Source organism: Pimephales promelas, chromosome 25 (genome assembly GCF_988280905.1).
Source record: "Pimephales promelas chromosome 25, fPimPro1.hap1.1, whole genome shotgun sequence".
NCBI classification, from domain to species: domain Eukaryota; kingdom Metazoa; phylum Chordata; class Actinopteri; order Cypriniformes; family Leuciscidae; genus Pimephales; species Pimephales promelas.
In genome coordinates this window covers 1,369,236-1,394,335 of record NC_142793.1, presented here as the reverse complement: position 1 = coordinate 1,394,335, position 25,100 = coordinate 1,369,236, and the positions used below count along the sequence as shown (strand labels likewise).

Here is a 25,100-nt window from a genome sequence, read left to right as displayed (position 1 = left end):
GGTAATCTTACTGTGACCTTTCTCACACCAAGGGGGATTATAAGAGCTGCTGCTAATGTTTACATTTTTTTATACAAGTAGTTTACCAGACAGATTATTATATATAGACTTAATATATTAATGCTAAGCCTACCCATAAGGATTTTTATTAACATTTACTTTATTTTGCTAAATTTTGCAAGAGGTGAGCCAGTGCACGAATATTTATGTATTTAAATTTTCTATGCATAATTTATTTTGTTAAACTACATAAATGCCATTCTGTACCATATCCCAACTGTTACAATAAAACATCATTTGAGCAATATAACATGCATTTTTATTCAGTATAAGCAATTGTTGCGTTCCAATATGTTACGGGCGGACGGACACCACCCTGAACATAGAGGAGAGACGCACACAGGCCAGCTCGTGTCAAAAATAGGGGTATGTTTATTTAGTAGGTCGGTCAACAAGTACCGGATAGCTTCACGAAACACAGACAGATTAGTTACAAAGGCGGAGCGCTTCTGATTCCCGGGGTGGACTGCAAAAGCTCCTACGACAGACAGCACGGCAGTGCATCGACTCAGGCTCTCGTTCTCAGGCTCTGTGTGCCCTCAGGTGTGGGTCCGGAAAGCGATTGTAGCTCGAGTATGCGGCTGCTGCTCAGGTGTAGCTCATCTATAATTAAGAGCAAGAGAAACTCAGATGTGTAGAAACACACAGCGGGCTGGGGAACGTAACAGCAATATTTCGCTTTTTATGTTAAGACACTATTGATACAGTGAGAAATGTACAATCTCAGGAAAATAGCCGCTTGTCAGTTAATCGTTAATCGATCGATAAGGTTAATGAATTAATCGATAATTTGCATCCCTAGTAACAATGTTTTTGTACTTCGTTACTTGACACCTCTGGTTAAAACTAATCAATGACAGTTCCTAATTGATTATGTTTTTACGAGTAATATTGTTTAATTAGTTTCGATGTGAACCTTTCCTCTCCTCCTTCTTCTAGACGTATCCAAGTCCGGGCGTGAGGTGCCAGTGCAGCGAATGGGCAACAGTTTCCCTAAGACCCTCCAGCAGAAGCGACTGGTTCAAATCTCATCCCTGGTTAGATTACTCGCACTCGAAAGATGCCGTTACTGTTTTGCTGGTGGCCATTTTTCCTCCCCGATGCTCCAAGGACAGTTTTCACCTCATTCGAGGGTTATCGTAACTGGAAAAAGCCTACAATGAAAGACAGTGGTTTCTGTTCTCAGGCCAGATCTGAAGGCCATGTAAAGGCAATGTTCGTATGGACAGAAAACAAGAAAACTATGGATAAAAACACTTCAATGTTTGGACTAATGGATGAGCAAAAGAAGAAGCAGGAGGCTGAAAATCAATACTATATTAAAATGTTTTCCACAACAGTGTGGTTCATGGAAGCTTTCTAGAGTTTGAAGGGGCAGAACACCAGGATGCTGCCGCCTGAAGTGACGAGATTATCTTCTTCCTTGAGTACCATGGGCTGGAGCACAAGAAAAACCTTGTAGGCCAGGGCTACGATGGCGTAGCAGTGATGTGCGGGGACATGCAGGTGTTCAAGCTGAAATTAAAGAAGAAGCCAAACATGCCACAGTAGTGCACACTGCTTGAACTTAGTTATAGTAGACGCTGTAAAAAGTATGGCAGATGCAGGAAACTTCTGCTCATTATTGGAACGACTGCATGTATTCATGTCTAAGTCTTATGGACATAACAAATGGCTGGAAGTGCAGCGGGAGATGTTTGATGGTGCACAAGGGAACTCCAGCAGCAAGTGACACACGTTGGGCCTGTAGGCACATAGCATGTTGCAATGTTATGGACAGGTTTCCTGCAATAGTACAGATGCTTGAAGAGATCGCACCTGAGAACCATACACAAAGAGCTGTCGAAGCAAGAGGGATATTGGCTCAAATTGATCTGAATTTTGCTGGATCTCTTGTTCTGTTCAGAAAAGGTCCTGAGTGACTCCTGAGGAGGAGACGATGCTTGAACCCATTTGGGAGGCTATCAAAGATCGCAGCCTTGGTTTTAGTGCTTCTGCATCCTAATGCTGATGCTGAGAGGGTATATTCGATGGTTGGTTTGAACAAAACCTCAACAACAAAACAGCTTGTCTCAATCATGACCCTGAATTTGCTGGACTTGAGCCGAACTGTTTCAAATGGGAGCCAACGCCAGATAAAGAAGTCCAAAAAAGTCAACAAACACTTTCAATAAATAGTCTCTCTTTCTCTCTCTCACACACACACACACACACACACAGACCCAACACCTACAAACACACAAAATACACAAAACGAACACACGGATCCATGAACCGTGACCATTTTAGCATAGAGAAAATCGTATATTTTACATTTACCTTTAAAGTCATAATAAAGTTTGCTAGACATTGATATTGTGTAGTGTGTGATCCTCCATCAGCAGCTGCAGTTTCTCTCAGCTGTATCAGTGCAGTCACTGTGACGTCTGACTGACAGAGGTTTTTGTACGACTCTTTATCACTGTGTGAACACATACTGACTGTTGATATAGTGATAACTCTGACAGTAATAATCTCCTGTATCTTCAGTCTGGACTCCACTGATGCTCAGAGTAAAATCTCGTCCAGTATTTGCTGTTCCACTGCCACTGAATCTAGATGGAGTTCCAGTATAACGGCTGCTTATATAATAAATGAGGAGTTTAGGAGCTTCTCCAGGTTTCTGCTGATACCAGTGTAAGTAGTTGCCGTATATTCCTACATCTATATGACACTCTATTGTTGCCGTTTGACTCAGTTGGACAGTTTTAACTTCAGGTTGAGTCAGAGTCACTCCTCTGGATTCTGAAGAAGAGAAAAGAAAGTCAGTCAGTTTGTTAATCACCTTATATTTGTATATTAAAATGATACAAACAACAATGGCATATTATATTTATATTAAAAAGTAACAACCTTGAGCAAACAGTGCAATGGTCCAGATGAAGATGCAGATGTTGTTCATAGTTGTAGTTTAGTCTTGTGTGATGATGAAGAGTGTGTGTGTTCTGCTCTCAGTCATGAAGTGTTAAACTCACAGCACTATAAACACTCTCAGAGCACTGAAGCATGTGCTGACAATGCAAAGAAGTGGGCAGGATTTACAACAGCTTGTGCTGACAACACACTCATATACACTAGAGTTACACAATCGTCCAGACTTCCCTTCTGCCCGGTCTGGCACATGTGAATTGGGTGACGGCGCCTGTCCCCATCTGCATCCCCATCTGAGTAAAAGCACCTAAAACAGAAAATAAAATCACAATGCAAAAAATTTGTCTTTAAGTTAAATAGGAGATTATATTTATTTGCATTGGTAAGTAAGTAGTGCATTATAATCAAGGATGTGCTTAACTCTACTTATTATGGCAAGGCTTTTGGAGACTTTGGTGGTTATATGTCTGATGTGGGCATTCCAACTTAGCTTGTTGTCCATCGTAACACCTAAAAACTTTATTTCCTGAACATTTTCAATGTGTACTCCATCTATCTCAACCAGTTTCTGCGACTCAGCTTGATACTTCCCAAAAAAACATCACTTTGGATTTATCGAGGTTTAAGGATAATTTGTTACTTTCCATCCATTTTTTAAATTTACTTAGTTCTTTGTTTATAACACTAATCAGTCGCTCCAAACTATCGTTACTATAAAAAAAATATTTGTATCATCAGCGAACAACAATACACATTTAACCAATTGAGAAACATTGAAAATTTCATCAATATATAAATTAAATAATTTGGGGCCCAATACTGACCCCTGTGGGACACCACAAGCAATGTCAAGACATCCAGAAGAGAACTCACCCATTTGGACAAACTGCACTCTGTCGCTCAAATAACTTTTCACCCATTTCACCAGCAACCCCCCGTATTCCATATCGTTCTAATTTCTTAAGTAATATATCATGATTAATGGTATCGAAAGCTTTTTTGAGATCTATAAAAATTCCTATTGCATGTTTTTTATTTGCTATAGCCTTTGATATTTCTTCTGTGGCGTCAATTATGACCATCGAAGTAGATCTGGTGGGCCATATTATCCATCATTAATTAGCTTATGCTTATCTGTAAAAATTTCTAGCCTTTTATCAAAAACCTTTTCAAGGATTTTTGAAAACTGGGGAAGGAGAGAAATGGGTCTGTAGTTAGTAAAGTGATTCCTATTTCCATTCAACAATGTTTATTCAATGTTGGCTTGCTGTCTGGGTGACACACCAACCTCCTGCACGAGTGCACAAAGGGGCTCAAAATGTTGTATTCATCACAAGAGTCAGTAAATGTACAGTTGGGAATATGAGCGACTGACATGACTCCTGAGCGGATCTTCAACAATAGTTTAGCAGCGGGACTCGGGACCACCAGACTAAACCGTCCGTCCAAAATGTCACGGTCATCGTGCACGAGCTGCCCAGCACAAACTTCCAAACTTTCTGCCTCCTTCACTTGGTCCTCAGTTGTGCAACAAGAGGAGAGACGACAACAATCCGGCTTTAAATTCTGTATATTCTGCAGTTTCTTTTCCAACAACGGACCGAATAGCTTTTCTCACGTCTTTCTCCGCCGCCATTACTGAACTCAAACTGACTCGCTTACATCAACGTCATCGTTCTCAGCCACTCCCTCTATTCGCTGATTGGTCCTACAAAAAATTGATTTCTGGAAACCTAAGGATACACAGCAGTGCCAGACGCAGTACTGAAGGAAAATGAAATTGAGCGGAGCCAGGCTACTGAAATGTATCATGTAATAGAGTTTTTACACCTTTTGACGATTAGTACTTTAATTATTGTGATTTGTTTTCTTCCAGAATTGTTGTTTATTATTTATTTCACCATTTATTTAACTTATGTATATGTTAACGTTGATCAATATTCATGCTATATTATTGTAAATTGTAATTCGTATGAAAGATCTGTCTAAAATTTGCATGTCGGTCCTGCATTCGAGAGGGATACACATTAATGGCAGTAATAGTCAATGAACAATGAACTGGGTTAATGTATTTTAGTATAAAGAAAATATTATATTACATTTACCTTTAAAGTCTTTATAAAGTTTGCTAAACATTGATATTGTGTAGTGTGTGATCCTCCATCAGCAGCTGCAGTTTCTCTCAGCTGTATCAGTGCAGTCACTGTGACGTCTGACTGACAGAGGTTTTTGTACGACTCTTTATCACTGTGTGAACACCCATTTACCACTGATATAGTGTGCACTCTGACAGTAATAATCTCCTGTATCTTCAGTCTGGACTCCACTGATGCTCAGAGTAAAATCACTGCCAGATCCACTGCCACTGAATCTAGATGGAAATCCTGACTGGAGTTCATTCGCTCTATATATCAGGAGTTTAGGAGCTTCTCCAGGTTTCTGTGAGTACCAGTGTAAGAAATCATTATTATACACATTACTGCTGGTTTTACAGTTTATTCTGACTTGTTCTCCTGGTTGAACTGCTGATATTGATGGACTCTGAGTTACAGTGATCTGTCCTCTACACTCTGGAAGAAAACACACAACAAAAATGAAAATTATGAATATTTGACATTTTAAGAGAACTAATAATTGTTGTAAAAACGATATTACACAAACCTTGAATAAACAGTGCAATGGTCCAGATGAAGATGCCGATGTTGTTCATAGTTGTAGTTTAGTCTTGTGTGATGATGAAGAGTGTGTGTGTTCTGCTCTCAGTCATGAAGTGTTAAACTCACAGCACTATAAACACTCTCAGAGCACTGAAGCATGTGCTGACAATGCAAAGAAGTGGGCAGGATTTACAACAGCTTGTGCTGACAACACACTCATACACACTCTTGATAGAAGATTTTACTCTCAAAATAATGTTATTCAACCATTTGTTATTTATTTATTAATTGTGAAATAATTTTGTTTTTGGGAATCATGAATGTAGATCATTTTAAACATATTTGTCAAACGCAGAAATCTCTCTTTATGAGTACAGTCATCGGCTACACCTTTAAAAGCATGATAACAACGAGAAATCAAGAACTAAATAAATAAGTTTTACTATATTTAGAGTAATCCAAAAATAGTCCATTATGGTCTTTGTAATCAATGTTGATCTGGGAAATATTTGTCTATTTTTTCCCCACATTTTCCACATGAAGTTCATCAGGTCTTATAATCAGTTCATATGAGACTTTATTAAACAATGTGGATCTGAAATGTTCATAATAATTCATTTATGTCAACATCATCCATGATCAAAGAGGTCAAAGGTCACCTCAGAGGTCACAGCTCATCCCATATATTTCTTTAAACAGTGTTATATCAGAAAGCATTTAGTCAAATCTGAATGAGTGAGTGTTGAGAAGAGCTGAGGATCTTCTAATATCAGTGTGTTGAAGTGTTGTTTCTCTCTCTCTGCTGGAGTGTGTGTTCACTCGAGTGGAATAGAGGTTTTTGTACGAGTGTTTCATTAGATTGGATCACTGTGGTGGACATTCGGTGGAGGAACTAAACTGGTGGTCAGATGTAAGTCTTTTTAATTACATATTTAAATAATAAATACAATTTAGATTTCAGAAAGTGTTTTACAGTTGAAACAAGAACAACATTTATTAATAATAAATGGTTATTTTGATGATTAGATATTGTGGTAAAACTTTACTTCAAGCTTTAATGTACGATACACCTTAAATGTGTTCATAATGTATGTTATAATGCAGTATATATTTTCTTAAATAATTGCAACCACATTTAAAATGGATTATAATACTTAAAATTCTTTGTTAAATCTGAAATTTGTTGTTTGTCATGAGTGTGAAAATGAATAGATAATATTATAATGTGTTAAAGCCTTGGTTACAATTATTGATGAGATCATACATGCATTATAATGAGTAAAACAATATATAATTAATGCATTAAACATACCTAGGCTTTAATTAAAGTGTTACTGATATTTTTGTATAATTATTTAATCTAAAACAATGATATTATTATAAGAATAGAATTATTCCTTTCAACTAAATCAATACAATTCTAAGCATATCTCTATACTGCGTCTCACTATGAGTTTATTCAGTTTATTACAGGTTTGTTTTTCCTTCATTTATTTCTACACTGAGTTCATATTTAGTTCATCTTTTATTGTAGAAATCATACATGTAAAAAGAGATTTGACATCAGAATGTAAATGTTGCTCCTTTCTGTAGTTCAGTCAATGATACTGAATCTCTTTTGCTCATGTTGTGCTTATAATTCAGTGCTTTATAATACAAACACAGACGTTGTTTTCTAGTTCTTATAAGTTATATACATTTCTTTTTATGTGAGCTTGAGTCAAACTTTTACATTGAGTTTTTTATTTGTTGAATATCTCACTTGAGTACAAACTAACTTTTGGGATTTCCAATTAAATTGAATGAAAGCAGTCTGTGTATTCCGATGTTTAGTTTGATTGATGCGGTGTGTGTGTGTGTGTGTGTGTGTGTGTGTGTGTGTGTCTCCTGCAGCTGGTCCCACAGTGAAGCCCTCAGTGTCTCTGCTGCCGCCCTCTTCTCTGCAGATCTCTGGAGACTCAGCCGCACTGCTCTGCCTGCTCAGCTCTTACTCTCCACAGGGGGCGCTGGTGAGCTGGACACTGGACGGGTCAGAGGTCACCGAGGGGGTTCTGACCAGCGCAGAGAGCCAGCAGGACGGCCGCTACAGCCGCAGTAGCGTCCTGACCCTCAGCAAAGCACGCTGGGAAGAGGGAGAGCTGTACGTCTGCAGAGTAACACATGATGGAGCTCCTCATGAGGTCTCGTTCCACAAGAGCTCTGAGTGCTGATGTTTCTCTCCTGAAGATGAGCCGTATCTGAGTGTCCTGTGTCAGGCAGGATTCACATGAGTCTAGTGCTGCAGCTGGAGTGCTTTACAACTCAATACTCAAACAGTGTGTGTGTGTGTGTGTGTGTGTGTGTGTGTGTGTTTGCTGCAACATTCAATAAAGCTTCTCAACAAGTTCACTTTGTGTCTGACAACATCATTCAACTAACAGATGAAGATGCAGGAGCTTTTCAGAAGGTTGATGTGGCAGTAAATGTCAAATAAAGCTCTTGGGGTTTGAACATGGTCTCTGGAGACAGAGCTGCTCTATTCTGAGAGATCACAATCACTCCACCCTGACAATGCAAATGGGCTTTCAGTCTCACTCTCTGATTGGTCACATCATCTGGACTGGAACACTTTCACTTCTGCTGCACATTTACATCTAAAGAAGGTTGTGATACTTAAAATATAAAAAAGAATAAAAATGATTAAGAAACCATGATCACAACTCAAGAATCAGCCGTTGTGACAGTATTTGTGTAATAATGTAAACATTTCTAATAAATATGGAGTTCAGTCATGAAACTCTAGATCAGGTTCTCCAGCTGGACACATTTTGGACGTCTCTCTAATCTGACAAACATTTCAGGTGTTGCAGTCTCTCTATATTCAAATGTCAGAAGAGAAAATATATGTAGGCTACTAAATATTTATTAGATTAATTATATGAAATAGTCTAAAATGTCTGGATTGTCTGAGAGGAAAAGTAATTATTAAGGCGTATAATTCTTTGACGTGTTGACTCCAAGATGTCTTTGATAACATTATGATAGCATTGAGGAAGAAGTCTTTTTTTGTAAAGGTGTAATTCACTATGAATACCACAATGAAATGTTAATTTTTCCTAGTGAGCGTGTAGGCGGCTACGGGTCGGCCAATCTGGTTCCGTCCGTTAAAAATAACTTTTGGAAATAACAATCGCGGTCCTGGACACTGAGTGACCTTACACATTAAGATAAAATCTGATTTTCTCCAGTCATTGTTAAAAAACAAGCTAATAAAACTTGCTAACTAGCGTTAGTGAAGCGGCCAGAGGGATCGTTCTGCCTCCACCTAAGCTCCGCCCACAAAAAACGTCACCATGTTTACCAACTGTAAAAAGGACTATACGCAGCTTTGAGTAAACATATGAAAGAGAACGTCTCTGTGTAACCCATGTTCTCTGAATAGAGAACGAAACGCTGCGTTCGCTGCCAAATATCTCGCGCTGCCAACAAGCTTCCTTTTTCGGCAGAGAACTCTGAGAAGCAGATGATGCGCGCGCTAATATAATATGACGACGTGAGCGTCAACGCGGTGCGAATGGTAATTCTATATCCATAGACAATCGTTATTCTGACGCGTAATTTTACATGTGAAATGCAGCCAAACATTTCACGTGTGTCTAATCTCCTCGCTATCAGCAGATAACTCCTGGAACGGGAGTCTCCCGCATATTGATAACGGATCCCGGATGATCGCAAATGAGTTCAAATCTCCCGGAATCTAGAGCGAGCGAGCAAGAGCGCGCGTGCAAGACAGATCAGATAGTGCTTCAATAAACCGTATAGTGCGCGCACGTCGGAGAGGGAGAGGGAGACAGCGAGAGACTGCGTGTGTGCGCCTCATGCCACAGACTCAGGAATCGAAATCAGGCACCGAACTTTTCATTCTTATTCGGTCTGGTTACTACCGTTTACGTCAGAACCGGTTCCCTATTGGCACCAAGTTTCGGTACCCAACCCTAGTATAGTGATATTCCAGTGAATGCTGTGGAGATCGTAAGTTATGACAATGACGGAAGAAACTAAACATGATATGGAAGAAGAGGATTTTGAAATTCTGCTGCTCGAATCCAATGTTCGTGGCTATCTTTACGAGTCGCAGTATCGTTTAGAGCAGCTGAGGCTGATGGAGGAGCAGGAGACGCCGAGGCGGCGGTGGAGGACCCCGCACTGACTCTGGCGCTGGGCGGATTGCTGTTGCCTGTACTCTCGCTGTGTGCTACGGCCTACAGACACAGAGTCCGTCTGCTGCAGAGAATTTCAACGATGGCAATTTCTCCTGGAGGAAATCTCTGAATCAGACGAGCACACGGACGTTTGTGTTGTGATAGTTTCGCCTGACTAAACATCCAGGTAACATACAGTAATTCACCAAACAGAAATAAGTGCAAACAAGGAGTAATTCACTTAAAGTTTGCCAATGTAACGTGAACGGGGTTTGTTGTTTAAACATTTTAACATTTTAACCGGCGAACATTTAAACATTTTAATAGAAAATGAACAAATAAAAAACGAAAGTATAAGCCAAAGCCAGCAGCCCCTCATTGACGACTACTGTAACGTTACCGTTACACACAACAGAAACAAAACTTCATAAAATCAGGCCTGTTTCTCTCTCGATCTGCCGTCGTCGCTCCCCATTTTATGCTTTCGTTTCTCCGTGAGAGACGCGGGACCGGCGCGCCTCACAGCTGTCAATCATTATCACCAAATAGTGAAAAGTTAAAGTTAAAAAAAATCCTCTGTGCCGCGAAGGTTTTCTATATTTTATCATTTCGCTTCAATTATTGGCGATGGCGCCCCTGCTTGCTGAGAGGGAGTCGTTCACAGAAGCGATGTCAAGGGGGTCTCCTGATTAGTTCACGTATCGCGTCTTTTGCGCGCACGAGGTTCTCCGTAAATAAATCTTTTAGTAGAGCTACAGCAAGCGTTTTTCTGTGGTGGAAATACATTAGCTACTAAAACTTCTCTGTCGTTGTGGAGAGCGCAGTGCATGGTTGTATTATAGCAACGACCATGGGGAAATCGGACCGAATTTTACTATTAATAATAAAGATAAGCTACTGTGCTTTATAAATGTCAGGATCTTTATTGACTCATTCTTTTTATAGAGTTGATTTAAATGCTGAAATATGAGATTTATCTTTTTATAAAAACTTTTTTGTGTTAACCTTTTTTTTTTTTAGTTTAGTAGGTAACATAAAAGACACTCCTTTAAAACAAATCTTTAATGTTATTAACTTGGTGAATTGATTTCATTGTGTATTAGGCTTTTTTGAACAAGATTCTGTGTATATGATAATTTTGGTCACTATATTCATGAAATGAAAATAATTTTCATATTGATCAACTAAAATCAACTTTAATTATGTGTTTTTACAGTAGCCTATAATATGCAAAGTACAATTTTCTATTTTCTAAATAATCTCTGATTCTGTCCTCTTCTCTGACATTTAAGAGTGACATATAGGGCTACAAAAGCTATTTTAGGTCTATAACAGTTTGGATAGTTGTTAATATGAGAGCTGTTTGAAATTATTTTAAGAGATAGCCTAAGTATTGTGTTACTAAATAAGTATCTCTCTGACCCTTTAACTTTTAAAAACTCCATTGCGTGACAAATTATAGTTTAACAAGTCATAACTAAAAGTGTGCCATGCAGAGCTCCCTTTCAAGGGAACTTCGAGCTGCGTTGTCAAACGCGATGGGAACGCTCTGCGTGATTGCGTCGTGAAGCGTCTGTACAATCAGTCCAATGAGAGAGTAGGACGTCAGGTGACGTCATCGACCAGGAAACTATAAAGCACCCTTGAGATCAGACCGCGACAGCTTCTGTAGTCTTCAGCAAGCGATCTCTGTACTCTGTCCTTGTCTATTTATTGTTGTTTGTCAAAGCCAAGAAAAGAAATATATATCACTATCTATATTTATGGCAAGCAAGATTATAGACGGTGTGTGGTTCCCTGCCCTCGTTACATCACGGGTGGGGACACACATCAGCTATTTGTTTGGGAGTGGAGCATGCCAGCGGTCAGTTCTCGAGGGAGCCGCTGACTGTGGGCATTGCCAGAAGCTGTCCACTCCCGCCGGGTGTTCTCCGAGGAGGATGGTTCGGTTCGGTTCGCGTTCCCCGCGCGGGTCTCTCTGTTGCCGAGGCACGAAGACGACTCGCATTTCGGGGTTCGCAAACGGATCTGACAGCGGGGGTTGGGACGAGCTCAGCTCTATCTCAGCTTTCACATGCCAGATCTAGTGGACTGCGATTTCCAGTTCCGAGGAATTGGTATCGTTAGTGTTTTGTTTTAAAAAGAAAGAGTACAAAACAAATAAAAATGTTAAGAGAAATGCAGTTGTTTGAGTTTTAAATGAATGATGAATAAATAAGTCAGCTCATATCTGCTGAATAAAGAGGAGCTTTTAAAAGGAGGTTTTATTTATGCTTTTGCCAGTTAAAATTTTACTGGCTAGCTGAACATTATGAGATTGAAAAATAAACAAGAGTTTTTAGATTAAATTTATCTTAAAAACTAGAAAACTCTGTATCTCAGCCTTCTCGTCGGGGTTTATATTTTATGTGTTTAATCCCCATATTATAGCAATGTTTGGGTACTGTATTTCAGTGCCTCGGGTTAAGAGACGCTTGCGAGCTTTCGCTCTCCCGAGTCGGTGTCATCGTTTTTAACCCCGACGTTACCCACCAGCCATCATAAATAATAAATACATTTTTATTAGGCAGTCCTGGTTGGTATGGAATGAGTGTGAGGAGCGACTCTCTGAGGAGGGTCGCAGCGCTGCCAGTTCAGTTGTTCCCGCTGGTGGCCACAGAATTATATATGTGTATATATGTTTTTCCGATATAAAGATAATGGAAAATAAAGATATAAATATGTCTGTTCTTCTGGACGCTCCGCTTTCAAGAAAACTATGAAATAATCCATTCAGCGGTGTTCCAGAGGTTTCTTCCTCACCAATGTTCCTGAGACTGCTGGACGAGAGCAGTCTCGGCCTATGAAGCTCCTCGCAGCACAAGGTGCAAAACAGAACAGTCTAGCCAGTTAGAGATATGCAAGATCTGAGGACTGTTTTATCTCTAAAAAAGCTTGGACAAAGGAGAAGCCCTGACGCTGAGGCGGTCAGGCGTCTAAGGGTGGTCCCCTCTGGTGTAGGGACGGTTTTGAGAAATCGTTTCTCCTCAGCGCCCTTTGGGATGCGACTCTCTGAAGAGGGTCGCAGCACTGCTAGTTTGGTTCCCTGCCGGTTCGCCGTTTCAGGGCACCAAGGTCTCAGTGTCCCCAAACAAGCTTTAAAAAACGGCAGTCAGTTCGGTTTCCCTGTCGGTTTGCCGTTTCAGGGCGCCGAGGTGCCTACTTTTTCCAACGGTCCTCCGAGGAGGGGCGTAGGAACTAAGCTAGTTAAGAGGTAGGCAAGATCTGTCATCATCTCTAATAAAGCTTAGACAAGAAGTCCTGTCGCAAAAAATGAGGCTATCAGGCTTCTGAGGGCTCCTCCGGGCCAGAGACAATTTTGAGAAATTGTTTCTCCTCGGCAACCTCTGGGGTGCGACTCTCTGAGGAGGGTCGCAGCGCTGCCAGTTCGGTTGTTTCCTGCCGGTTCGCCGTTCAGGGCACCGAGGTGTCGGCGTCCCCATACGATCCTCCTCCGAGGGTTGTAGAGCGGTCAGTTCGGTTGTTCCACCGTTGTGGCACCGAAATGATTGTTCAAACAAATCCAGAGGCCAGTCTTGAGAGACTGGTTCCCCTAGTAGAATTTCTGGCAGCGTGGAAACTACTGCCACACATTTCTCAGTGGGTCCTGCACACCATAGAAAAGGGTTTCAGCGGTTCTCGTCCGCCCAGATTTCTAGGGGTCCTCCTTGTAGTGGTGGACCCGAGCAGGCTTTGGTTATGGAGCAGGAAGTATTGACACTTCTGTAAAAGGAGCTGTAGAAGGGATTCCTCCTCCCAGCAGACAGCCATTACTTCATTGTTTCTGAAAGAGGATGAGGTGTTGCGTCCTACTCTAGACCTGTGTCAATTAAACAGCAGGTTTCAGAATCTTAAGTTCAATATGCTTACGCTAAATATGATTGTGTCACAGATTTAGTCTGAGGACTGGTTTCTTTCAATAACTTAAGGGACGTTTACTTATCTTTCCATCCTCATCACAGGAGGTTCCTGATAGTGTTCATTTCGTTAACGAAAACTAAACGAAAATATTTTCGTCAACGCACATTTTTCACCGAACGAAAACTAGACGAGACGAGACTAAAATCTCCACCAATAAACAATAACTGGGAGTAAATCAGAAATAATTTTCGTAGACTAATAAAGACGAGACGAAAATGCAGTTCGGTAAATAAAGACTGGGCTAAAATCTATGGACATTTTAGTTCACGAACAAAGACGAGACGAAAATTACATATTATTATATGATATGGTTTTGTCAAATCCTGTCTCCTCCTCCTCGTCAGCTCTTCCGCCACCAGTGGTGGAAAGAGTACTGAAAAAACATACTCAAGTAAAAGTACCATTACATTCCAAAAAATGTAGTGTGAGTAGAGTAAAAAGTACTTGTCCAAAAAACTACTTGAGTAAGAGTAAAAAAGTAGCTTATTTAAAAGTACTCAAGAGTAGTGAGTAGTGAGTACTGAGGTGCGGATTCTAACCCTTATAATAAACACTGAGCACTACAATTTATAAATTAAAAAAAATGCACATACTGGAATTCACATTTGTTCTTTGTAAGAAAGATTGAAGAATATCTATCATCCATCTTTTTAAAATGCATCAAATCAGTACACTCATCACCATTTAAATCATATTATTTGGGGGGAAAAGCATTTAAAATTAGGCAAAAAACCACTGGGCCTGAGCATGTTATTGTTGCACATAAAATATCAATATTCATAACTGTGCAAAGAATTCAAAAACCTTTAGAAACTCATATGATAGTTCAGCATCACACACCAAGAGATGGGTTAAATAAAATTAAAAAATACCCAATTTCTCTCCAAAACGGTACCAATGTTAGTGTTTTGATAAATGAGAATCACTAATATTATCATATTACCTCAACTAATGCACTAAAAAAGGCTAAGATAATGAGCTAACACTAATTACACACTTTAATTCCATGCTATTAAATATGTTACAATTTAAACGTAAATGCATTGTTCTAGAAGGGTGGCATCATCCTTTACATTTTACACGGCTACATTTACTCACATTAATGCTGATAATATAATTTGTAAGGAAAATCGTGCATTAAATAGGGAAGTTATATCCAGGAAACTTCTACAAAAGAAACAAACAAACTTTGTCTGTTTTATCAGCAGCATGCATCCAAAAAAAAAAGAAAAAAAGTTCAGCATGAAAAATGTTTTTGCGCAAGTGCACTTTCCAAATGAAGACGGGTCATATAATGGATCAATCAAAAAACGCTGTTTATTAACGAGCTGTGCTAATTTCTTATTAAGTAATGCAGTTCAAGTTAACGGCATGTGCACTGATTCTGAATCTGGCGGCATGGCGAGCGCGAGACGCGGCAGTGCACAGATCGTGACGCGCGTCTCTATGATTGTGAAGTAAATGGGAGCGGGAATTCACCGCATTATGAACTCGTCTCGCAATTCCCCCAACCTCAGACCAAATGTTAGGCCATGTAGACAGGCCAGCCTATATAAATATCATATTAAGCAGAAATGTGAAATGTACCTTAGCATATTAGAAGAAGACGCTGATATCTGGATTGAATCGATGCGTGATGAATGCACATCCACAGCAGTCACGAGTAACAGCAGGAATAGGCGGTAAGTTTTCTATGCTTAATTTGAATTGATGACAGTCACGAGACCGATTACTCGATCCAATCACGTTGATGGATAAAAATCAAATTAAAACAAGCATGTAACGAGTAACGGCCACAAACAGAAGGAAAATAGCGGAGAAAAAGTACCGATACATCATTTAAAATGTACTCAAGTAAAAGTAAAATTACACAATTTTAAACTTACTCAAAAAAGTAAAATTTCTGAAAAAAACTACTTAATTACAGTAACGTGAGTATTTGTAATTCGTTACTTTACACCCCTGTCCGCCACACACCCACTTTCAAACCTGGAGCGGGCGGGCACAGTCAGTCAGAGTAGCCTACACAACACATGGAGCAGACAGGAGCTGGATTCACGGTGAGGCGGCGGCGACAGGTTAAAAGTAAACATGCTTTGCACGGGGCTCGGGAGAAAGAAGAGACGTGATATATGGACACATTTTGTTACAATGATAAACTAACTAATGATGGCTAACTTTCATAGCATTTAGTATCCAGGCTGGCTATGTTACGTTAGCTTCTTAGCACGTAGCGACCGTAGCCACTTGTTGATAGAATTGTATGTGAAGTTAAATTTATGCTAACTTAGATATGTTATACTGGCCGGGCAACTATAGTTTCAGTTAAATTTGATTAAAGCAGACAGACGCTTTAAAAAGATTAGTTAATAAGATTTCATACGTTCTAGCAAGCTATGCCTTGTTTCACCTTAAATACTGTACCTTTATATACCATGTGAACTAGCTGGCAGGAAAGCACTTTTGTTGTATCAGTTGGAGTTTTTTTTTTTTTTTTCACAACATTGACCTCAAATCTATTTATTTTATTATTCTATGTGAACTAGCTTTAAACAGCCAGCACTTGTGTTAAGTTCATAATACACTTTATTTTATTTATTTGTTTCCTTTGTCAGGTGTATTTTATTTGTTTTAATGCAAGCATTTGTGTTTGTGTCTTTGAACCTTAACAATGTTCAAAATAAATATGCAAATATTGTCAGAACATCTTCCATGTCTGCATGTGTTCCTTAAAATTGTGTTTTTTATCAAAAAGATGAGAGAAAATGTTGAAATGTGAAATAATTTTAGGAAATGTTAAATATTATCTGCTGACAAAAAAAGTAAAAGGTTAAAATGATGTCCTGACTAAAACTAGACTAAAATGTTGACAGTATTTTTTGACTAAAACTAAACGAATAAAATTATGTTTTCTTGGACTAAAACTGAAACTAAATTTAAAAATGGCTGGTAAAATTAATACTAGTTCCTGAGGTTTGCTTCGGGGGCGAAACATACCAATATCGGGTTCTCCCATTCAGCCAAGGTTTCTCACCCCACACCTTTGTTTTCAATATGCATGGATGCAGCTCTGGCTCCTCTGGACTCCAGGGCATTTGCGTGTTATACTATCAATGATTGATTGATCCTAGCTCAATCTGAGCTTGTGGCAGTTCGGCATTGAGATGTCGTTCCGTCTCATTTAAAGATGTTGGGGGTTGTTGTTCAACGCCAAGAAGAGTGGCTCTGAGGACCACTTTTCTAGGTGTAGCCTTTTACAGCAGTAAATGGGGTATATATCATGGCAGTTGCGTCCAACATAATTACTTATGGCCTTCTGTACATGAGACCCATGCAGTGATGGCTCAGGACCAAGGGGTTTTCTCCGAGGAGAAAAACGTTTTTCGCATGATCAAGGTCACGCGGCTTTGCCTTCGTGCTTCGGTCTTGTGGAAGAACCTTGCACTGCATGAAAATAGGTGTATCTGGACCAGTATACTCCTGTATACACTGCTGAAATTCGGAAGAATCCAGGAGTATAGTGGCCGGATATGTCAAATTCCATGGGTTCGTATATATCCGCATACATCCGGAATGATACCAAATCGGATGTATGTTGTGGACGTATACTTCCGTGCTAGAGCCATTTGTTGCCATGCAAGTAATCCCATTAAAGTTTTTAGCAGGAAAAATTCACACCTTTTTGCAGGAAACATTCACACCTTTTTGCCTTCCAACCAAACTGGATTGGTTGTTCTTTTAAAGCCACTCCCAACACCCAGACCACTATTGGAGGGCAGGACACATTGAAAACCCAGTAAACGGACTTTATTGGTTACTTTTAAACATAGCCCACCCTAGGCCTTGTAGCATACTGATTTGATTGGTTATATACCAGCTATGCAGATATTGCTCAAATATATACCAAACCTCCCTCCCCCAATTTTAATATATTCATTAAAATAAATTTGATATATATATATATATATATTTATATTTAAACACACAAAGAACAATGGGAAAGTCTGAAATTTTTATTAAGGTATATAACACATTCCAAATAGCATTATAAACAAGCATTACAGTGGAATGGGGAACAAAAACTAGAAAAAAAGTATGAAGTAATAACATCTCAAAGGAAGAAAAAAAAATCATGGACATTCTAAAGAAAATTATAAACATACATTAAATAAATTGTAACTTTTTATTTTCGTTAATTTTTTTTTTTACCCAATCATTTTAAAGGACAGATGTAAAGGAATAAAGTACACAGTGTATATAAAAAGTAACATATATATATATATATATATATATATATATATATATATATATGTAGATATTCCAAGTAAACAATATAAATAAATAGAACATTACAGAGAGTGCATTATAAACATACATTAAAATGCAAACAAGTAAACAAAATGGAGATAAGCAACATGGACAACAAAAAAAGGAACAAATATATGAAATAATACGAGAAAAATAAATAAGAAATTAAAGTGTATATAAAATATTCAAGGTGTACACTGCCGTTTATAAGTTTGGGATCGGTAAGAAGTCTCTTATGCTCGCCAAGGCTGCTTTTTTTTATATATATATATATAAAATACAAAAAAAGTAAGAGTAATATTGTTAAATATTATGACAATTTAAAATAAACGTTTCTATTGGAATACATTATTCCTGTGATCAAAGATGAATTTTTAGCATCATTACTCCAGTCTTCAATGTCACATGATCCTTCAGAAATCACTCTAATGTGATGATTTGATGCTCAATAAATATTCATTATTATTACCAAAGTTGAAAACAGTTGTAGACTTTTTAGGATTATTTGATCAATAGAAAGTTATAATTCATTTATTTGAAATATGATGTTTTGTAACATTATAAATGTCTTTACTGTCACGTTTGATTAATTTAATGCATCCTTGCTGAATAAAAGTATTGAGTTAATTTGAGCTATCCCCCCCAAACCAAAAAAAAAAAAATATCTTACCAACCCCCAAACTTTTGAACGGTTATATATATATATATATATATATATATTTTTTTTTTATACGAGTTAACATTTTTCAAACTGCCATGATACGCTGGTGGTGTGACGCATAGTGTGGGTCAGCCTCTAGTCTGTTTTATAGTACCTAGCAGAGAGCAGATTGGTGGAGACCTCACCATTCACACTGGCCTTCCATCAACAATAGCATCATCTTCATCAGACATCAGTTCTATTGTTGCGGTCTTCCAAAGTTCCTTTTCTGTGTTGGTTTGTACAACCCCGGACCTGGTCTCCAGCAACTGAAAAACATGACAGTAACTTAACCACTAAAACACAGAGAGGAGGATAGTTACATTCTGAAGAGAAAAAAAAGTGCTTAACCAGTTTCTTAACTTACCAGTCGCTTTCTTTGAAGGTTCTTTGCAATGCTCGTCATAGTTTTTCTTTTCTGGGCCTTTTCAGGCTGAGCCAAAGAATACTTCCTCCGCAAAGTCTCAAAATACATCTTCCAACCTGCTAAATATATCATAAATAAATGTAATGGCAATAAAAATAAGTAAAACAGAGGACAATAAAATGATTACAACATCTTTAAGATTACCTTTTACACATTCAGGGTCAACGTCTGTAAAAGTTGACCTTAATTCTTCGAAGAGGTAAGTGGTCACAGCCAGGTTATGTGATGAATTTATTCTGGGGGGGAAAGTTGCAGGTATCATTACTGAAATTCACTTTTGGCATTCCAAATCCATAGAGTAGTAGATTAAACTAACATTTAGGCTATAGTATATAAGAAACAGTCTTACCTGGTTTGTGGAACGTATTTGTGTGGGTTGTTCTCTGAATTATGGAGGCGCCTTACAGATTCCTGTAAAGTTTGAAATTAAAAAGCAATTAAATTGATTCACAATCTTCAAGAACCACAAAACTGAATTTTCAGTTGGAATAAGCTGACCATCACAGTAACCGCAAGAGACAAAACAATAATTGTAACCGAACTATGGCTTACAGCCACGTTATAGAACAATAATTGGACTTACCGCAATGTTCACGTCATGTGCCTTTTTTATTCTTTTCGAAGCGTTGTAAGATTCTTCATGTAACGTTAGTCTGTGCTGCTCATACTTTCGCTAAAGAGCAAATGTAAGTTACCATACTATCTTGTACTACCGTGAATATTCATTCATTCTTTCAGACTCTTAGGTCAATATCACAAAGTTAAATAAATAACATGTATATGTGGGCAATGGTAATCATGCAAGATTCATTGTATTTTGTTTACGGCTTGTTACTGATCTTAAATGAATTCATAGAACGGACTTCACGAATCTAAAGTTAGGCAAACAAGCACATAACAGTTAGGTAAGTTAGCTTACCTGAATCTGACAACCTATTCAACACCCGGCGTGACTTCTTTATCGGAACATCGTAGCCGAGCCATTTCTGGGGTGTTCCTCAATCGGATTCCCGTCCTTAGGCCCTGTTAACACGAGAACGCTCGCGGGTGAAAACGTAAAAATATTTTATCGGATGTGCCTTTCGTTTACACGGCGATGGCGTTTTTGAGGCTCAAAAACGCAAAAAAAGTGAAACCACCCTCCAGAGTGGAAATCTTAAAAACGCTCCACCTCCGCGTTCCCGTGTAAACGGTAAAAACGCAAAAGTTTGCTTGACGGTGAAAGTTGTACGCAGGCGCGTGGACTTGGTGTTGTTGTAGTATGCACTCCTAGCCGCCTGAAGTGCATACTACATTGAATTTCACACACTTTTGCGTCTCCATTTGCACGCGGACTTCTCACACAAAACGCTCGTCTAAACGCAGAATAAAAAAAAGATGACGCAACGCCACTTTTGCGTTTTCTCATCAGAATCGTTTCCGTGTTTAGCCTCAGTTGGGCACTTTCAAGCCTATGCTTCCAAATGTAACGTTAGTGCCTTCCGCCATTGCCTCCGGTGCTCCTCGTCTTTAGGTAGTGGGTGTAGCTAAATCGTAAAGTGCACCACAACAACAATCTGACCGCCTCACATTATGTTCGTTACACCGTTGGTCCAATTGTTCTCTCCTCTTAATCCAACTGTTATGGCAGCACCTAACTGAACATTTAATACTTGACATATTTTACCGTTCGTTTCAACTAGCGCAGAATCTCATCCCTCTCATGAGCCGGAAGTTGAAGTCTTTCTCAGACGGGAGTAAGATGACAAAACGAACGCAATGGCGTCACCCTTGTTGTCGTGCAAAATAAGGTGAATAGAAGAAAACTGTTTCCAAACCTCGAACTGTTCTCTTTGCTTCGGGAAAGAATGCTGTAATTTTAAAGTATTTTTCTCGCGCTTGAAGCAATACACTAACGTTATTGGTTGCACCTCCATTACGTCACCACATTTGTTGTGTTTATGGTTGTGAGTGGTGAATTTCAAACCTCAAAACGCCCCCTTTTCTTGCAGCTTGTTTGTTTGCGGAAGGACTTATTCACTCAAACCACAAACCTCGGTATGACGCGTTGCAAGTGAATCTATTTAATTTTGTGAATAAATATGATACAGCTGGACCTTTCAACATGGAAGGATAACCAGCTGCTGACAATAACACGGGAAAGCCCGGTGGTTTTGCGACCACTCGTTTCACATCATGCATGCCCAAAGAAGCATGGATTAACTCCAAGCCAAAACCGTGATGTCATTGTCCATCTCAGTTCAGATCTCATATAATGGTGTCAATGCAGGCAGTTCAATAACATTGTTGAATATTAAATAAAAATGTCCCCAACTAAGCAAAGCCAATAGATACAGTCGGTTGGTCTGGGAACGCCCCCGGGAACGCCCCGTCACGTAATGTGAATTTAGCCCGTGGGGGAAAACATTGCCTTGGCGCTCATTGAAATACATTGGACAATCATGCCGAAGAGTTGCTGTGTCGTTTTCTGTACCACCAATAAACTAACAAATTATAAATTGAAGTTCTACAGCCTTTCTTACATACATACAGAACCGGATAGGAGGACAAAATGGCAAAATTAATCATATCTTATTAGATTACTGTGTGAGTAGAGGTCCCTGTGTGATATAGTAGTAGATGTTTAACTCGTATTAGGCAGTGGGCCAGATTTGTCTGACGTTACATACCTTATGAAAAAGAACTATAGTAATCCTATGGCTATTAGTATTCTATAGTAGTGTATAATACTTCTGTGATGTTCTTTAATACCTCTATACTTCTAGGCTATGTCCCAAAATACTATAGTATTCATATAGGATTAACGTTACTATAATATTTTGTCCTCAAATACTACAAGATTCCTTTAGTTGTTTTTCATAAGGGATGTTATTAGCGTTATCAGCTGAAGGTTATCAGACTGCAGTCTGTGAGAATTCGGATAACTGTCAGCAAAGTCCCTCTGCAACTTCACAGCTACTACTGATCACCGTTTTACAAAAGGATTAATAGTTTGGAGTGAAGCATACGTACAATTGGTAAGTGACATGGTTTTATGGACTTATAGTAACTTATACGCAAGTTGATTGAGTAATAGGCTTGTGTTGCAGCTTCCGCGATGTCTTACCTGGAGATTCAACCAGATAACAATAGTCTGGAAACGACACCTCCGGCCATTTGGTTGGGTCATTGACCCAGTTTTTAATTAAATAAGGGCAATCATAACCTATTACAGTTAATTTTGCAATGTACCGTTGCCGGTCGGCAGGCATAAATGACTCGCAATATGACATTTTTGTCATTCAAATACATAGGATGGTCGCGCTGCTTTCCCCCACGCCGACCACGCCCCCCAACTATGACACGTTGCCGACTGTATCTATGGCGACAAATGTTGTTGTATGCAATTTGTAAAACTTCACAATAAAAATTTAGATATTCTGAAATGTTTCCCTGTATTTTTTATTTCATTAAATATTCAGATGTTTTTGTGAACGTATATTCATGGTGTTTATTTTGTCCTGTTTTTATAAAAGAATATTTGATTAGGATACTTTTTTTCATACAGTGGTTTTAAGGCCCCACAGGCGACATAAGCCAACCCTAGAGTTGGCTTTAGTCATTGCTAGTTCTTTGACGTCGGTTTTCTGTTTCAGGGCCTTAAGAATTTATTTATTTTTCTGTACAAAAAAACTTGTTTGCTGTAGACCAGAGATAATTTTCAATCCTGAAGTCCCCTGCCACTCCTCCCTCTGAGAACAGCCAGCACCCTTAGTGTCAGTCATTAACATATGAAAGGTCTTCTTCACACCTCTCACACCCAGCAGTGTTTCAGCTGTATATGTCCGTAAAATTTCACGGATTCCTGTATATGCCCGCGTAGGTGAGGTTTCCGGGTTTGTCTGGAAATATACTGTTCCGTGTTACTCTGATCCGCTTTTTCCCACATACATCCAGCAAACATCAAATTGCACAGGAGTTTACCATGCCCGGATATTGCCGGATTTGAGTCTTTTCATGCAGTGTTGGTCCCTCGCCCAAGCCCAGTTTTGTGGGGCTTTTTGTCGACGCATAATGTTATCGACGGATGCTTCCCTCACAAGTCGGGGGGTATATCTAGGCCAGTTACTCACTGTTAAGCATTTTTTTAGACTGGTAGCTCTCATGGCAGCTGTGTCCAACGTAGTTAGTTTTGTAGCGTCGGGATGCGAGGTAGTATGTGTGTGCGCTTGTATCTGTGTGTGTGTGTGTGTGTGTGTAAGTTACGCTCAGCGCAGCTTCTAGGTCTCCAATGTTATTTTTTTTAAATATGTGAAATGTTTGTCGCTGTTATTGGAGTTGTCATAAAGAATAGAGCGTCTTGTAGTACTGCAGTGCTTTATCAATATGTTTATGCGTTATGCTAACAAAAAATAACTGGCTGGGTCTGTCATCTGACCAATCACCGCCGATTAGCGTCAAGCAAAGGAGTGATTTGGAAAAATGAGTCGTTGTACGAATCATTTGGGAGTCGGTGAGCAAATCAGTTAAAAATAAATGCATATTATAAGACAAATAAAGTGTTTTTTGTCATTGCATTCATGTAAAACTGTTGTTGGGGACTCCCAGAACAATACTAGGAACATTTTAAATGCCATAATAGGTGCCCTTTAATAGCAAAAAAAAAACACTAATAATCATAAACGGATCCTTGAACCGTGATAATTTTAGCATAAAGAAAATCTGATGTTTTACATTTACCTTTAAAGTCTTTATAAAGTTTGCTAGACATTGATATTGTGTAGTGTGTGATCCTCCATCAGCAGCTGCAGTTTCTCTCAGCTGTATCAGTGCAGTCACTGTGACGTCTGACTGACAGAGGTTTTTGTACGACTCTTTATCACTGTGTGAACACATACTGACTGTTGATTACATGAAAACTCTGACAGTAATAATCTCCTGTATCTTCAGTCTGGACTCCACTGATGCTCAGAGTAAAATCACTGCCAGATCCACTGCCACTGAATCTAGATGGAGTTCCAGACTGACGGCTGTTTGTCCAATATATGAGGAGTTTAGGAGCTTCTCCAGGTTTCTGTGAGTACCAGGATAGACAGGGTGGAGTACAGCCTGTTAAAGGAGAGCTGGCGCTGCATCTCAACACAACATTCCCTCCTGATGAAACTGTATGAACTACAGGAGTTTGAGTTACTGTGATCTGTCCACTGGAGCCTGAAGAGAAATGCATAAAGACAATATAAAATATTACACATTTTAACATATTAGAAATAGATGTTCAACAAAAATATGAATCAACTTTATGTAGTTATACGCATGTCAGTGTCTTATATTATACCTGATGTCCAGAGCAATATCCAGATGAAGATGCAGATGTTGTTCATAGTTGTAGTTTAGTCTTGTGTGATGATGAAGAGTGTGTGTGTTCTGCTCTCAGTCATGAAGTGTTAAACTCACAGCACTATAAACACTCTCAGAGCACTGAAGCATGTGCTGACAATGCAAAGAAGTGGGCAGGATTTACAACAGCTTGTGCTGACAACACACTCATATACACTAGAGTTACACAATCATGACTTTATTTAGTGTGTTTATTGTGACTCCTGAGACACTGAGGATGTGCAGATGAACGTCCATCTCTGTGTCCATATTCAGTCATGTGACCATCATCACTGCTACACTTCCACTAGATGAAGCGCCATCACTAAAGTAAGATCATGAATCATGAGTGTGTTCAGAAAGTATCAGGACTGATTGTGAATCTCTAATCAGAGTTCATGGTGTCACTCCATCTATCATGAAGCCTCATGTGTGTCTGAAATCATCAGATGGAGAAGAAACAGGCTGTTAAAGATGGACACATATTAGAGCTTGTTCACGTTTCATGAGATTCAGAACCAGTCCAGATACTTTTATAACAC

General features: G+C 39.1%; 1 long non-coding RNA gene, 1 pseudogene and 3 gene segments (V, D, J or C); 1 reads left to right on the top strand and 4 right to left on the bottom strand.

Moving 5' to 3' along the window:
* Nucleotides 1–409: 409 nt before the first annotated feature.
* LOC120483646 (putative non-functional immunoglobulin kappa variable 6D-41) lies at nt 410–3,019 on the bottom strand. The segment is given in 3 exon segments: nt 410–663; nt 2,380–2,844; nt 2,953–3,019. Coding segments are annotated over 2 exon segments (375 nt in total).
* A 1,098-nt stretch (nt 3,020–4,117) lies between these two features.
* Nucleotides 4,118–5,825, bottom strand: LOC120468073 (Ig kappa chain V-III region PC 3741/TEPC 111-like). The segment is given in 2 exon segments: nt 4,118–5,540; nt 5,632–5,825. Coding segments are annotated over 2 exon segments (375 nt in total).
* Nucleotides 5,826–6,262: 437 nt separating this feature from the next.
* On the top strand, nt 6,263–7,837 carry LOC120468085 (immunoglobulin lambda constant 7-like). The segment is given in 2 exon segments: nt 6,263–6,293; nt 7,521–7,837. Coding segments are annotated over 2 exon segments (348 nt in total).
* Nucleotides 7,838–18,770: 10,933 nt separating this feature from the next.
* LOC120474912 (uncharacterized) lies at nt 18,771–21,231 on the bottom strand. The gene is made up of 6 exons (XR_016150700.1): nt 20,870–21,231; nt 19,787–20,226; nt 19,553–19,614; nt 19,348–19,439; nt 19,144–19,262; nt 18,771–19,045 (listed from the first exon to the last, which is right to left on the bottom strand). It is a non-coding gene; the product is annotated as an uncharacterized LOC120474912 (long non-coding RNA).
* A 2,830-nt stretch (nt 21,232–24,061) lies between these two features.
* LOC148964956 (immunoglobulin kappa variable 4-1 pseudogene) lies at nt 24,062–24,563 on the bottom strand (annotated as a pseudogene).
* Between the last annotated feature and the right edge of the window lie 537 nt (nt 24,564–25,100).